Raw genomic sequence first — 14,838 nt, forward strand, 5'->3', positions numbered from 1 at the left:
CATTCTCTTTATTATTTTTTTCATGGCGTTAGACTGGTGAGTAAAATCCGAGGAGAATGCCAATACTATGGCGTTTGCTAAGTACTGAGAACCTAAGATATTTATAAACGTATTTATTATAAATTGCACATTGATATTGTCTGAAAGCGAGGGAGATGACACGCCGGCTAGGGATGGCTTGAGGTGGCTTGTATGTTGACGGGGAGAAGATCCTGAGCTGGAAGAATATGATGCTATAAGCGGTCTCGGAACTAAGAGCTGCAGACCCGCGCACACCATAGACAAAATCAATGGAAGCGTTAGAGCAAGAATCAAGGAACGAGTCCCTGGCGCAGACACTTCGACACTCAAGTCAAAACAATAATCGACCGAAATGGAGAAGATGATTAGCAGTATAACAACAATGTAAATGCACGAGTATGAGGATGCATATGCATTCCTGCACCTACTTGACCAACGGAGAAGATCCTCTTTTTATACCGTCTCTCATAACTCCGCATTATTGAGGTAGTAGAGAATGTTTGGTGTTAGAATATGTCGGGTGGTGGAGTATGCACGACAACCTTCCTATAGACGGAGGAAGACTCCATTGCATGCATATATCAGAGTAATGGCATATTCCCTGACAGATTGTTACGATTCTCTAATAATGTTGTCTCCTAAAGAGAGTCCGATCGGCTCTTGGTTGACCAACTGTAGACTAGGAGAAATGCTCATGTGGGAAATTGGGCCCCAGATGCCCGATCGGCGCTAGAACTGGGCGGATGTGAGCTAAGGGTCATGCCCGTGAGTGGGAAGCTGAGCCCTAGAGGTCCGGCCGACTTTGGGTCAAGTGGATGAAAGTTGAGAGCCTTGCATTCGGAGAAGTGGGGAGCCAAACCCTTAAGGTCCAATCGACCTTTAAGCCGACCAGGTTTGTGTTGGGGTTTCAGAATCCGCTTGAACAATATGTTCGGTTGAAATTTATGTCGGGGGTTCATTTTGCACTCTGGGCGTTATATTTGAATATAGAGTTCGGTCCAGCCGAGCAATGTACCTAGCGTGCCCGATTGGCCTTTTGGTCCGATCGACCAGAGCACTCGGTGGTGACATTGGACTTATTTTGGCATGACATCGATACGACCCGAGAGTTGACCCATTCTTGACTTTGACCGTCACATCAACTGACTTTTTTAACATCGAACCCAACTTCGGGGGTCCTACCTTACTCGCTGTATCACTAGCCTATCCTTCAAGTCTATTTGAAGGAGACTGCAAGCTAGACTGACTAGACACTTATGTTCTTTGGTGTTATATTGCTTGGACACTCGGTCCTATTTCTCCCGTTCGAGTTTTACGCTGGGAGCATTGCCCATTTGAATAATTCACAGTTATGGTAAGAGTTGAGAACAGGTGCGAGAGTAAGTCTGCTTATAACTCGGTCGACCGACACGAGAGTTTGGAATTTGTGCACAAGGGTAGACTCGCATATAACTTGGTTAAGCGCCACGAGAGTTTAGGACATAGGCACGAGAGTATGCTTGCTTATAACTTGACCAAATGACACGAGAGTTTAGGACATAGGGGCGAGGGCAGACTTGCTTATAACTCGGCCGAGCGACACGAGAGTCTAGGACATAGGCATGAGAGCATGCTCGCTTATAACTCGGCCGAACGACACGAGAGTCTGGGACAGGCGCGAGAGCATGCTCACTTATAACTCGGTCGAACGACATGAGAGTTTGGGACAGACACGATAGCGGACATGCTTATAACTCAATCGAAGTCTGGGAAATAGGCATGAGAGCATGCTCACTTATAACTTGGCCAAACAACACGAGAGTCTAGAACATAGGCGTGAGAGCATGCTCTCTTATAACTCAGTTGAACGACACGAGAGTCTGGGACATAGGCGCGAGAGCATGCTCGCTTATAACTCGATCGGTCTACATGAGAGTCTGGGACAGGCGCGAAAGCATGCTAGCTTATAACTCGGTCGAACGACATGAGAGTCTAGAACATAGGCACGAGGGCAGACTCGCTTATAACTCGGTCGATCGACACGAGAGCCTAGAACATAGGCATGATGGCAGGCTCGCTTATAACTTGGCTGATTGGCACGAGTATGGGATAGGCGTGAGAGCATGCTCGCTTATAACTTGACCGGACGACACAAGTCTGGAACATAGGCGCGAGGGCATGATGGCTTATAATTCGGTCGGACGACATGAGAGTCTAGAACAGGCGCGAGGGCAAACTCGCTTATAACTCGGTCGGACGACATGAGAGTCTGGAACAGGCGTGAGGGCAGACTCGCTTATAACTCAACCGAGTGGCACGAGAATCTGGGATATAAGCACAACCACATGCTTATAACTTGGTCGGATGACACGAGAGTTCGGAGGTACGATGTATAACCCGAATATCTTGGAAAGTGGAGGCACAGTGTATGACTTGAATGCCTTGGAACATGGGTGTGAGGGCATAATCACTTATAATTCGACCGATTGACACGAGAATTTGAGACTTGGCACCAGGACATGCTCGCTTATAACTTGGTCGGTCAGCACGATAGTTTAGTACTTGGGCGCAAGAGCGTGCTCGCTTATAACTTGGCCAGTTGGCACGAGAGTTTGAGACTTGGGCGCGAGAGCATACCGCTTATAACTCGGTCGGATGACACAAGACTTTGGAGGCACCATGCATGACCCAAATGCCTTGGAGAGTGGAGGCACAATGTATGACCTGCATGCTTTCGAGAGTGGAGACACAGTGCATGACCTAAATACCTTGGAACATGGGCGCGAGGACATGCTCGCTTATAATTTGGCCGATCGGCCCTAGTATGGAAGGCACGATGTTTAACTTGAATGCCTTGAAGAGCGAAGGTACGATGTATGACCCGAATGAATTGGAGAGCGGCGGAGGCACGGTGTATGACTCGAATGCCTTGGAGATGGGAGGCACTACTCTTTCTTCTCGGATTGGTGGAAGATTCGGGCGGGAGTTTTTGGGGCATTTCGAAGGTGGTGGTGGTTTCTGACCGACTTGACGGATTGGAGATGAGACAGTCACCTCCTTCTGAGCGGCCTGCGCTTCTTTTATATTAATGTATTTGACAGCTTTCCTTAGCAAGTAGCCAAATTCCTTTGAGGGCATTTTGACAAGGGCTCGGAAAAATTCTCTTTCTGAAAGACTTTGGGAGAAAGCGCTTATTAATATCTCGGAAGTGACGGACGGAACATCTAGTGCCACTTGGTTAAATTACCTGATGTATGCTCGTATGGATTCTTTAGCCCCTTGCTTGAGCATGAACAGACTCAGACTGGTGTTTTGATACCTCCTGCTACTAGGAAAGTGGTACAAGAAGGCTTTGTGAAAATCTTTGAAGTAGCAAATGGACTCAGTCGGGAGCCGACTGAACCATCTTTGTGCCAAGCTGGAAAGGTGGTCAGGAACATTCGACACTTAACTCCATCCATGTATTGATGGAGGATGGTTGCGTTCTCGAATTTGAGTAGATGATCTTCTAGGTCGGTTGTTCCACCATATTCTTCAATTGTCAAACGACGAAAGTGACTCGGTAGTCTGCCTTCCAAAATTTCTTGAGAGAACGACACACTTATCTGCTCGGGGGAAATACTGGCCATCGACGCTTTCTTCTTTCGAAGGTCCCGAGCGGGCGCGTATCCAAAAGATGATATTTGAGGTCTTTTAGCTCGCCCCATATCGTCGAATGTGGTGTGGAATAATACCCTATGATACGCAACTGGGGAGGGCGACACAGGTGGCAAGTTGTTCGGATGCACAGGCGCTTGCACGAAGCCTGCCGGAGGAGGAGGAACAACTTATTGGAACATAGTCGAGGCTTCCACTTGGGTCCCTTGCTAGATATGAGGTCCCGTTATTGACGCAGCAGGGTTATTCTGTAAAGGACATCCGGCTACTGCATATTGTTGCTGCACTATCTTCTGCGCTTGAGTAGCTATTAGCAGCTCCAAGTCTTCTTATGACAAGGTAATGATAGTGAGTCTTCCAGCCTCTTTCATCTTTTTGTTTCAGATTTAGACAAAGTTCCCACAAATGACACTAAATTTGATTCTGTCTGAATGCGAGGGACATGGCGTGCTAGCTAGGGGTGACATCGAGGTGGCTTGCATGTTGACTGGGAGAAAACCTTGAGTTGGAAAAAAAATGACGTTAAGCGGTCCTAGAACTAAGAACTGTGGACCTGCACACAGCGTAAATAGAGCCAATGGAAGCGTTAGAGAACTAGGAAAGGGGCCTGACATAGATACTTCGATGCTCAAGTCAGAATAGTAGCCGAGCGAAATGGAGAAGAAGATGAGCAGTAGAACAATAGTGTAAATGCATGAGTATGTGGATGTGTATGCATTCCTGCACTTACTTGGTCAACGGAGAGGATCTCCTTTTTATACCACCTCTTATAACCTTGGCATTAATGAGATGACAGAGAATGTCTGGTATCAGAGTATGTCGGGTGGTGGAGTATGTACGACAACATTCCTGTAGGCGGAGGAAGACTCCATTGTATGCATATGTCAGAGTAATGACATATTCCCTGACAGGTTGTTACGATTCTCTGATAATGTTATCTCCTAGAGAGAGTCCGACCGGCTCTGGGTCGACCGTCTATAGACTAGGAGCCATGCTCATGTGGGGAACTGGCCTAGATGTCTGACCGGCGCTGAGGACGGACGGATGTAAGCTAAGGGTCATGCCCATAAGTGGGAAGCTGAACCCTGGACGTCCAACCGACTCTGGGGCGGGACAGATGTAAGTTGAGAGCCTTGCATTTGGAGAAGTGGAGAGCTGAGTCCTTTAAGGTCCGTCCAACCTTTAAGTCAACCGGATTTATGCGAGGGATTCAGAATCTGCTTGGACAATATGTCCGATCAGACTTTATGTCGGGGGTTCATTTTGCACTCGATCGCTATACTTGAATATAAAGTTCGGTTCAACCGAGCGATGTGCGTAGAATGCCCAATCGACCTTTTGGTCCGATCGACCAGAGCATTCGGAGTGACAATGCACTTATTTCGGTATGGCATTGATACGACCAAAGAGTTAACTCCTTGATTTTAACCGCCACATCAATCGACTTTCTTAACATCTAACACAACTTGGGGGGACCTCATACATGAAGAGGAGTTAATGTGTTAAGGAACAAGAATGTTCACGTGAGGCATTCATTGGCTAGAAGCTGACAAAGAATACTACTAAAACAAAGCAAGGCCAACTGGCAGAAAAAGTTGAGTTAGCGGAGCAGAGAGGAAGCTGCCTCAAGTAAGAAGAATTCAGAATTCTTGCAAGCTTTTAGCAAATTATAATCTCAACTTAAGACTATATTTTTGTTTCTATCCAAGAATGCATGTTTTTTCTTTAGGCAAGTATAGCTCTGGTGATAAAAAGTATTCTTTCTAATTGGAAAAAAAAAACTACTGCATACACCAGAAGAACATCTAATATTCAGATTGAAGTCAAAATTCTTAGTGAAGAAAATACGACACTCAAGTTTGTTAAAAAAAAACCATCAGTTTGTGGGTATTAGAGGACTCAAATTCACAGTTCTTTCAGGGCTCTTTGACTGTTAGTCCAATCACGAGCCAACCTTGCTATGATATCATTTGTTAAAACTATTGACATCATTCAACAAGGGAGGGGTGAATAACAATTTGCTTCGTTCTTGTTTGTCGATAGTGTGCTCATCTACAAAAGGTTAATACAGTGTAAAACACAAACAACACACACACAACAAAGTAAGCACAAGAGACACCTCAATTTTACATAATTCCAAACCCCCGGTTCCTACTTCACATAAAATTGAGATATCTCTTATGCTTGTTCTGTTTTGTGTGTGGTATTCGTGTTTTCTGCTGCATATTAGCCTTTTATAAATGAACACACGATTGACAAATAAGAACGAAGTGAATCATTATTCACCCCCCTCTAGCGATGTCAATGGTCCCACACAATTATATTTGTTTCCAATGAATTTTTCCAAGGGATACATGCTTTTAAGAGTACTCAGATTCATCCTAAATGATTTGTCTAGTTTCTTCAAGAGTCACATTTGAGTCCATAAATAAGAAAGACCCGATGATGGTTTGTAATTCCGTTAAATGAAACAAGATTCCCACCAAATTTCTTCATACTACTCACCTTATTCTCTTTCTTTCCAATTCCAACAAGATTATCTAGCTTCCTTCCTAATATTACGTGCAATCCTACATGACCTCAATTTGCACCGTCCTTATTTCGGTTGGATCATACAGATGGAACTCGTTTTCCCTCATCCAGAGGGCATGTCCTAATTTTAAACTCGCTACCGATCACCACCCACGTGTATACGAATTTGTAGATATGGATAAGGATACTCACAGTTTCTCGTACCTTTTACTGAAACTCGTGTGATTAACGTCGCGACATTTGTTGAAAGAGAACAGCTCCAATGTGCCGAAAGAATGAGACACGTTAGCCGAAACCACACACCTAACTACTTAAAGCATCATAACGTCAGTGTTTGTTACTGAATTAAGGGGGATTGATCACGTCAATTGAGATACGAAACCTTGGTAATGGTTGTAGGGATTCATATCCATTCAGGTCCAAAACCAAAATAAACCAACACCGAACAAAAATTCTCACCCACAAGATCAGCAGTTAGCATTGCGTTAGGTTAGACAGCTAAAAAGATCATTTCCTGGAAGTTTCTTGGAGACTGGAGAGTCAAAACCGCCGTTTGGCTGCATCGCTGCCCGTCTCCCACGAAGGTTCACAGAAATTAAACGACCCATGTCTCCGCTTTCAGGACTTCTCCCGTATTGTGAAACCCACTTCCCTACTTTATGTCCCAAAACTATCCTTCTTATCCGAAAAACCGCGTCGGTATAGAAAAGACGATATAATAAACAAGGAGGGGAGAGCGAGACTGCATTCACCTGGAGAGCGAAGAAGCGGAAGCGCAATGGATACCAACATCGTCGGTGACCAGATCCCGAGCCCCCGTGGATACGCCCTCAGCGGCAAGGTCATGCTCATCTCCACCGTCGTCCTCTTCGGGGCCGTCCTCCTCCTCCTCGCCCTCCACCTCTACCTTCGCTCGCGCTTCCTCCTCCTCCGCCAGCGTCACCGCCGCATCAGGCGACGCCTCGTCTTGGCCCACGACGGTGCCGGTAGAGCTTTTCCCGCCGCGCCCTCCTCCCGCGGACTCGATCCCTCCGTCGTCAAGTCCCTCCCCTTGCGCATCTCCGCCGGCAGCGAGGAGGAAGCAGAGGACTGCGCGGTATGCCTTAGCAACTTCGAGGAGGGCGAGAAGATGCGCGTTCTTCCGCGGTGTGCCCATCGCTTCCACATCGACTGCATCGACATGTGGTTCCATTCCCACTCCAGCTGCCCCCTCTGCCGCTCCACCGTGGAGGCGCATCCCGTGATGCCACCAGCGCTATCGCCTCCGGAGCCGGATCGGCCATCGTCGGCGGGTCTGTGCCCCGGGAGCTGGAGAGGGGTGGGTATGGGGTCGCCGGGATCTGCCTCGCGGGAGATCAGGATCGACGTGCCAGAGAGGGGATTGGAGGAGGACGAGCTAGGGTTAGGGTTGAAGTCGCCGGGGAGCCGGATGATTTTGCTGGTGAAGTTTCTTAATAGGGATTCCAGGTTTTTCCGAAGCGGTGGCACGACGGAAGAATCGTCAGAACTAGAGAACGGAGAAGGGCCAGCGAGTCACCCACCGCGGCCGCCGCCTTCGTCGGCACAATAGCCGCCGGTTCCGGAGGAGGTGCGGCGGAATGGTAATCGTGTAATAAAAGGCTACTCTTCAGGAGTTGTTCAATGTAGCGTAGACAGTATAGATGACTTTTCTTTTTCTTTTTTTCCTTTTTGATAATTGTCAAGGTACAGAATTTTGTTAAACCCTTGTATTGTTAATTAAGGAAATACTCCAATGCTTTGTATTTTGAATTGTGGATATGTTATTTCATAATTTTTCAGTAGTTTCGTGACAAGGTTCAAGTGTACAATAGATAAAAAAAAACAGTGATAATTTTTTTTTTTAATTTAGTTGATGAATGAAAATTTAAAATTAGAACATTATCTAGAAACGCAAATTAACACAGTTTTGTAAAATTTTATTAAATTTCTACTGAATGTATCATAAACCTAAAACCAGTTTAGATCGTAACTATTAACTCATTAAACATTTAAATTAGTTAATTCTAAAATTATATATATAAAAAAGGTCCTTTATACCGAGAGCTAAAATTTTATGTATTATTTTAAAATTTTATTTGTTTAAATAACTTAAGTATTTCTGATTATAACAATGGGGTGGTGGCGCAGTTGGTTAGCGCGTAGGTCTCATAGCTGATGGGTTATCCTGAGGTCGAGAGTTCGAGCCTCTCTCACCCCAATTCTCTTGGTGATGAGGATTAATGCGCTTCAGTGATGATCAGGGTTCATCACAACCATCTGATAGAGAGATGTCTTAAAAGTGCTTCTGAGCCAAGTTTTTTTTCCCCATTTTCATTGACATGTGTTTTGACTCGTATACAAATCAGTCTTTTTAATTAATCAGGTTCTCAGCTTCCATTTGGCACTGTTTAAATAATTTTTTTTAATAAAAAACTACCATTTCTTTTTGAATAATTTGTTTGTATTTAGCAGCTTAAGAAGGAAAATGTTTCATTACTTTCAATAATAAACAATCATTTTAAAAATAATAGAGGTCCTTTTTAATGCCTTTCCCAGTTCTGCTTTTAAAATGATCAGAAAATAGGAAAAACAACAAGCTGTGCCGCTGATCCAAGTGAAGGTAAAATTAAGCATGGCCTACATTTTCCTTTATACTTGCGGCATAAAATGATCTACAACTCGAATCGCGCTCTCTCCGCTCTTTGAACTTCTAAATCTAGACTTCAAAACCAAAATAATTTTACTTTTTTTTTTTCGCGAAGAAGATGCCATTAGGAGAGGAGAGGTGATCATCCAAATTATATACTCATTGATTGACTTATTCATTTATTTGTTTGTTTTTTAATTTACTTTTGTCCCTCGCGAGCCAACTAAAAAGGCAGAAGGAAGGATTTGAATGCAAACTTACGGCGATGGCTTGTAGTACAATGACGTTAAAAGCATTCCTTTTTTCTTTCATTCTCATGTGCTTGTGGAAATCCAGCTTTGAGCAAGAAATCTTTAACCCATTGGCTTACGAGGCGGAAGGAGACGGTGTGACGGACGATAGTCAGGTATATATATATATATATATACACACACATAATTTGTTTGATTCAGAAATTCCTTTAGATGTTTCGTTAATTCATCAAATATAATATTTGATTCAATGATCTTCCGTTCAGGCGTTAGTAGACGCATGGGACTCAGCGTGCGAGCACCATGCGCCGGCGATCTTCCTCATCCCGGAGAACACCACCTTCTTGTCCGGTCCGGCGAGCTTCGAAGGCCCCTGCCGCGTCACTCCGACGGTCCAAATCCGCGGCACGTTGAAGGCCATCGATTCCCTCAGCGCCTTCCACGACCCCGGCTGGATTGAGTTCAAGCACCTCGACGACCTCCACATTGACGGCGGCGGCACCTTCGACGGCCAGGGTTCCCGCTCTTGGTCCCACGCCTGCTCGTACTGCAAAAAACTCCCCATGGTAATTAATCAATCATTTCGTTGAAATTTTTTGGATTTCGATCGTTTCATGCAAATTAATTAATATCCAAATCGTCTCATTTTTCTCATATTTAATTTATATATTTGCACGCAGTCACTGAGGCTTCTGAAGGTGAGCAATACGACGGTGAGCAACTTGACGTTCGTCGACAGCAAAGGGTTCCATATCAGCGTCCAGATGAGCTCCTCCATCAACGTAAACCGCCTCAACATAACCGCCCCCGGCAACAGCCCCAACACCGACGGCATCCACATAAGCGAGTCCAACGACGTCAAGATCTCCGACCTCCACATCAGCACCGGCGACGACTGCATATCGATCGGTCAAGGCGCCACCGACGTCCACATAGAGAATATCATCTGTGGCCCCGGCCATGGAATTAGGTAGGTGTCTAATCCTTCTCATTCACAACAATATATATATAGAGGTAGAATTGATGGATATTATCTACCTAATATCGATGCGACAGTATCGGAAGTCTTGGGAAGTACGAAAACGAATCGGATGTTTCCGGTGTGCACGTGCGCAATTGCTCCATTTCCGACACGACAAACGGCGTCAGGATCAAGACTTGGCCGGGCTCCCCTCCCAGCCAAGCATTCAACTTCACGTTCCAGGACATCGTCATGGACAACGTCTCCAACCCCATCATCATCGACCAACAATACTGTCCGGATGCCAAATGCGTTGCTCCTGTACGAGCTAGCTAGCTAAACCCGAACTAATTAATCCACAAAATAAATCTTCGATATCGGGCAAACTGATGACTCGTTCTCTGGTCGAAATTTGCAGCCATCTCAAGTGAAGATCAGCAACGTGACGTACAACAGAATAAGGGGGACTTCGAACGAGCAGGTGGCAGTGTCGCTACTTTGCAGCCAAAGCGTGCCTTGTGAGAACGTGATTCTGCAGGACATCAACCTGACCATGGCAAGCAATATCACGTCCAATGCCACCTTGTCAACTTGCTCCAATGTTGTTAATGGTTCTGCAGTAGGAACTCAGACTCCTGATCCCTGTCTTACAAAGGTCTAGGATCTTGATTAATTATGTGTTATTCAATGGATGACTTCCATTATATACAGAAAAGTTCGACTAAAACGTTTACAAGGAAATGGATAGAATTCTTTTACCTTCATTCCAGCATTAAATGAAAGAATCTAAAATCCAATTAGAGATCATATCATTGATTTATAGCATCTTATATGAAACGAAGAAAGATGGCGCCTATAATGTAGAAATTAAGAAAAAAAAAACTAGTCATATTATTGAATTTAAAATTGATGATAGAAAATAAAAAAGTATAAAGTCTTCATATAATTTAGTTAAAAAAATCCTAAACTCTAAATATAAAAAGAAAAAAAAGGTCAAATTGTCCTAAAAATTATAAACAAATAAATATATATAATCTAACATCCCTCCTCAGACTCATGATGTAACAGTTAAAAGTATTGAGAGTTTGTCATATAAAAAAAGAATGCGTGAAGCAGAATGTGACTTAGTAAACATACCAACAATATGTAGCTTTGAAGGAACAAAAGACAATATGATTGTGTCAATCTGAAGATGGTGACGTGTAACGTGATAATCAATTTCAATATATTTCGTCTGCTCATGAAAAATTGAATTACATGTAATTTGAATAGCACTCTGATTATCACAATATAATGGAGTAGGTTGATGAAGAGAAATACTCATATCCACAAGCAACCAACGCAATCAAACTATCTCACAAGTAGTTGAGGTCATGGCAAGATACTCAGCTTCTGTGAAAGATCTAGAAATAACATTTTACTTTTTACTCTTCCAAGAAATGAGAGAACCACCAAGAAAAATGCAAAAGTCAATGATAAATTTACGATCTGTAGGATCACCAACCCAATCTACATTAGAATATGCACGCAGTTCAAGAGATGAAGTAGAAGGAAATAAAATACTTTCAAATTAAGTGTCCTGAAGATATCTGAGAATACGAAGAACAACAACCTAATGAACTGTAGTTGGTGCATCGATAAATTGACTAACGACATGAATAACATATGTAATATTTAGACGAGTCATAGTGAGATAAACCAAGCTTCCAATAATAGTTCTGTAGAAACTAGGATCCGACAAAGGTGAGCCATCAGGTAAAGAATATCGAGCATTACTCTCAACAGGAGTATCAATAACTCTATTATCAATAAGACGAGCACGCTCAAACAAATCAGATATATACTTTGACTGAGATAGAAGATAACATTTCGAGGAATAAGTAACCTCAATACCTAAAAAGTAGCGTAGTATACTCAATTCTTTCATAGCAAAACGACGAGCTAACTCAGATTTTAAGGAAGCAATTCCATCAGAATCATCACCAGTAATAATCATGTCATCAACATATAATGATAAAAGAATATGACCTGCACTTGTACATCTAACAAACAATGCTGAATCACGATTACTAGGATGAAAACCAAGCGAACTAATCATTGTAGAGAACTTCTCAAACCAAGTACAAGGTGCTTGTTTGAGACCATAAAATGCTTTACAAAGCCTGCAAACTTCACCAGGTTGGTGTGAAATACCAGGAGGAGGTATCATATAAACTTCTTCATGAAAATCACCATTTAGAAATATATTCTTGACATCCATATGAGGTATTCTCTATCGACGAACAGAAGTAACAGTAACTAGAGTACGAACAATCGTCATCTTTGCAACAGGAGCAAATGTTTCTTCATAATCCATACCATACTCCTGAGAATAACCTTTAACAACAAGACGAGCTTTGTATCGCTCAATAGATCCATCAAATTTAGTTTTGATCTTATATACCCATCGAGAACCAATAGTGTGTTTTACTGGTGGCAACGGAATCAAATCCCATGTATGAGTCTGATGCAAAGAAGTTAGTTCTTCAACCATAGCACTCTACCAAAGTGAATTACAAACAGCTTCTTTATAGGATATAGGTTCAGAAAGACAATGAATAGATGCAACAAATGAAGCAAAAGAATGAGAATAACAAGAGTATGCAAAATCTGGAAGTTTAGTAGATTTACAAATACGAGTGGATTGACGTCGGTGGAGAGAAGGATCATCCACAACCTCAGGAGATGATTGGGTAATGGCAGAAGGAGGAGCATGTGGAGCGGATATCTCAGGAACCAAAGTACTGGATTTAGTTGAGCTACCAATAGGAGTTGTAGGTGAAACTTCCTCAGTGTCGATATTGAAAGGATCAATACAAAGTAGATCTGACTTTATCATATCATGCGAACTAGCTGGAATAGCAAAGAATGGAATATGCTTAAGAAACACAATATGACGAGAGACATACAATTTTTGACTAACGAGATCAATGCAATAATATCCTTTTTGAGTAACATCATAACCCAAAAAATGCAAAGAGTAGATCAAGAGGCTAATTTATTATGCTCCGCAAGTGGATGAAGGACAAAGCAAGTACAACCAAAAACACGCAAAGAGGAATAGAGAGGAGTATGCTCATACAATTTTTCCAAAGGTGACAAGCCTAAATTATGTGAGGTTGGAATTCTATTAATCACGTAAGAAGCGATAAGGATTGTTTCCCTCCCAAAAGATACTAGGAACACTTGCAGATAATAAAAATAAATGGGATGTTTCAATAAGATACATATATTTTCGTTCAGCCACACCATTCTGTTTAGGAGTATATGTACAAGAGGTTTGATGAATAGTACCATCATAAGCAAGTAATTGTGAAAAATGATTCGAAATGTATTCACCCCCCAAATCACAATGGAAAAACTTTATAACACTAGAATGTTGAGTTTTCACAAGAGCTCTGAAGTTGTTGAAAATGGTAGAATAATCAAACCCGTGTTGCATAAGATAGACCCAAGTGTAATGAGTGCAATCATCAATAAACGAAACATAATACCTTGACCCCCCTTTTGTAGGAATAAGAGAGGGGTCCCCACACATCAGAATGGATAAGATCAAATAGAGCAGAAAAAAGAAAGACTTTTAGAAAATAGTAAGGTAGAAAATTTGACCAGTTTACAACCACTACAATCAGAAATATCAAAACTTTTTAAAAGTCATAATACTCTTATAGAAGCTAAAAACTACAAACGAGATGCTGAAACATGACCTAAACGAGAGCGCCACAAATAAAAATCAGAAGATGAACGATTCAGATGAAAAGATGATAAATCCACACTCAAAGTTACAACTTCTAGTACTTTGAGTTGATCTAAAACATAGAGTCCTCATTGCCTAGGACCTGTCCTAATCAGCCTCTGAGATTGCGAGTCCTAAATATAACAATTGGATGAAAAAAAGATACTAGGTATCCAGACTTACATAATTGACCAACAGAAAAAATATTTAAACTAAGACTCGGAATATAATAAACATCAGTAAGAGATAAACAAGATGTAACAATTGAACCGACACCTACTAATGACATAGAAGTACCATCTGTAACACCCACGAAATATTTTTAGCTACACATATGGGTATTCTCTTTTAGAATAAAAAGGAAAAGAGAAATAGAACCAAAAAGAAATAAAAAGAGAGAGGAGTTAAGGCTTGAACCTTGAACCCCTCATAATAGATAAAGCTAAATTGGTGTATGATAACCAATAGAGTCATGAATGATATATGATTAGCAAAGAATGGAAATTGTAGTTAAAAGAAAGAGTATTATTAAGTAAGGGAGCAAGAGAATGTCAAGTAGCTTTCCTCCTCTTCCTCTTGGTTAAGAGAAGAAGCAAGCAAAAGACAAAAGGCAAGTTGCCTTTTTCTTCTCTCTATTTTCGTGGGAATGAAGAGGGTGAGAGAATAGAGGAATCAAGGGGATGAATTGAGACATTTTTAATCCTCATTGAGAATAAATAGGAATGAGAGAAGAGAAGGGAAAGAAAGTTTGGCTACTTCTTCCTCCTCCTTCTTTCTCCTTGTTCCTCCTCCACCGAAACCTAGAACTCTTTCCTCTCCCATTTCCGAATCCAAGCTAAGGTTTTCTCCCTAAGAAAACTAATTCCCAAGAAGAAGTCCTCAAGATCTACTCCTTACAAGCAAGAGAAGCAAAAGGGAGAACTAGGAGGAGAAGCTTTCTTCTTCCTCTTCACAAGGGTACCTTCTTTTAAGAAAAAATAAGCAAGAGGAGGTAAGTATCCCCTCACCTGTGGTA

The 14,838-nt window shown here is 42.3% G+C and overlaps 2 protein-coding genes and 2 non-coding genes across 4 annotated transcripts; all 4 read left to right on the top strand.

Moving 5' to 3' along the window:
• Positions 1 to 6,876: 6,876 nt before the first annotated feature.
• Positions 6,877 to 7,959, top strand: LOC121982378 (RING-H2 finger protein ATL2-like). Its single transcript, XM_042535405.1, has one exon. It carries the CDS (start codon positions 6,968 to 6,970, stop codon positions 7,757 to 7,759), a length of 792 nt encoding a protein of 263 aa, XP_042391339.1. The 5' UTR covers positions 6,877 to 6,967; the 3' UTR covers positions 7,760 to 7,959.
• Positions 7,960 to 8,322: 363 nt separating this feature from the next.
• Positions 8,323 to 8,407, top strand: TRNAM-CAU. The gene is given in 2 exon segments: positions 8,323 to 8,360; positions 8,372 to 8,407. It is a non-coding gene; the product is annotated as a tRNA-Met (tRNA).
• Positions 8,408 to 8,414: 7 nt separating this feature from the next.
• On the top strand, positions 8,415 to 8,502 carry LOC121995167. Its single transcript, XR_006115850.1, has one exon. It is a non-coding gene; the product is annotated as a small nucleolar RNA snoR114 (small nucleolar RNA).
• A 599-nt stretch (positions 8,503 to 9,101) lies between these two features.
• LOC122042806 (exopolygalacturonase-like) lies at positions 9,102 to 10,709 on the top strand. Its single transcript, XM_042603122.1, has 5 exons — positions 9,102 to 9,242; positions 9,354 to 9,653; positions 9,768 to 10,057; positions 10,144 to 10,369; positions 10,467 to 10,709. Exons 1-5 carry the CDS (start codon positions 9,102 to 9,104, stop codon positions 10,707 to 10,709), a joined length of 1,200 nt encoding a protein of 399 aa, XP_042459056.1.
• The last annotated feature ends 4,129 nt before the right edge of the window (positions 10,710 to 14,838 follow it).

The sequence above is a fragment of the Zingiber officinale genome, chromosome 1B, assembly GCF_018446385.1.
Source record: "Zingiber officinale cultivar Zhangliang chromosome 1B, Zo_v1.1, whole genome shotgun sequence".
NCBI classification, from domain to species: domain Eukaryota; kingdom Viridiplantae; phylum Streptophyta; class Magnoliopsida; order Zingiberales; family Zingiberaceae; genus Zingiber; species Zingiber officinale.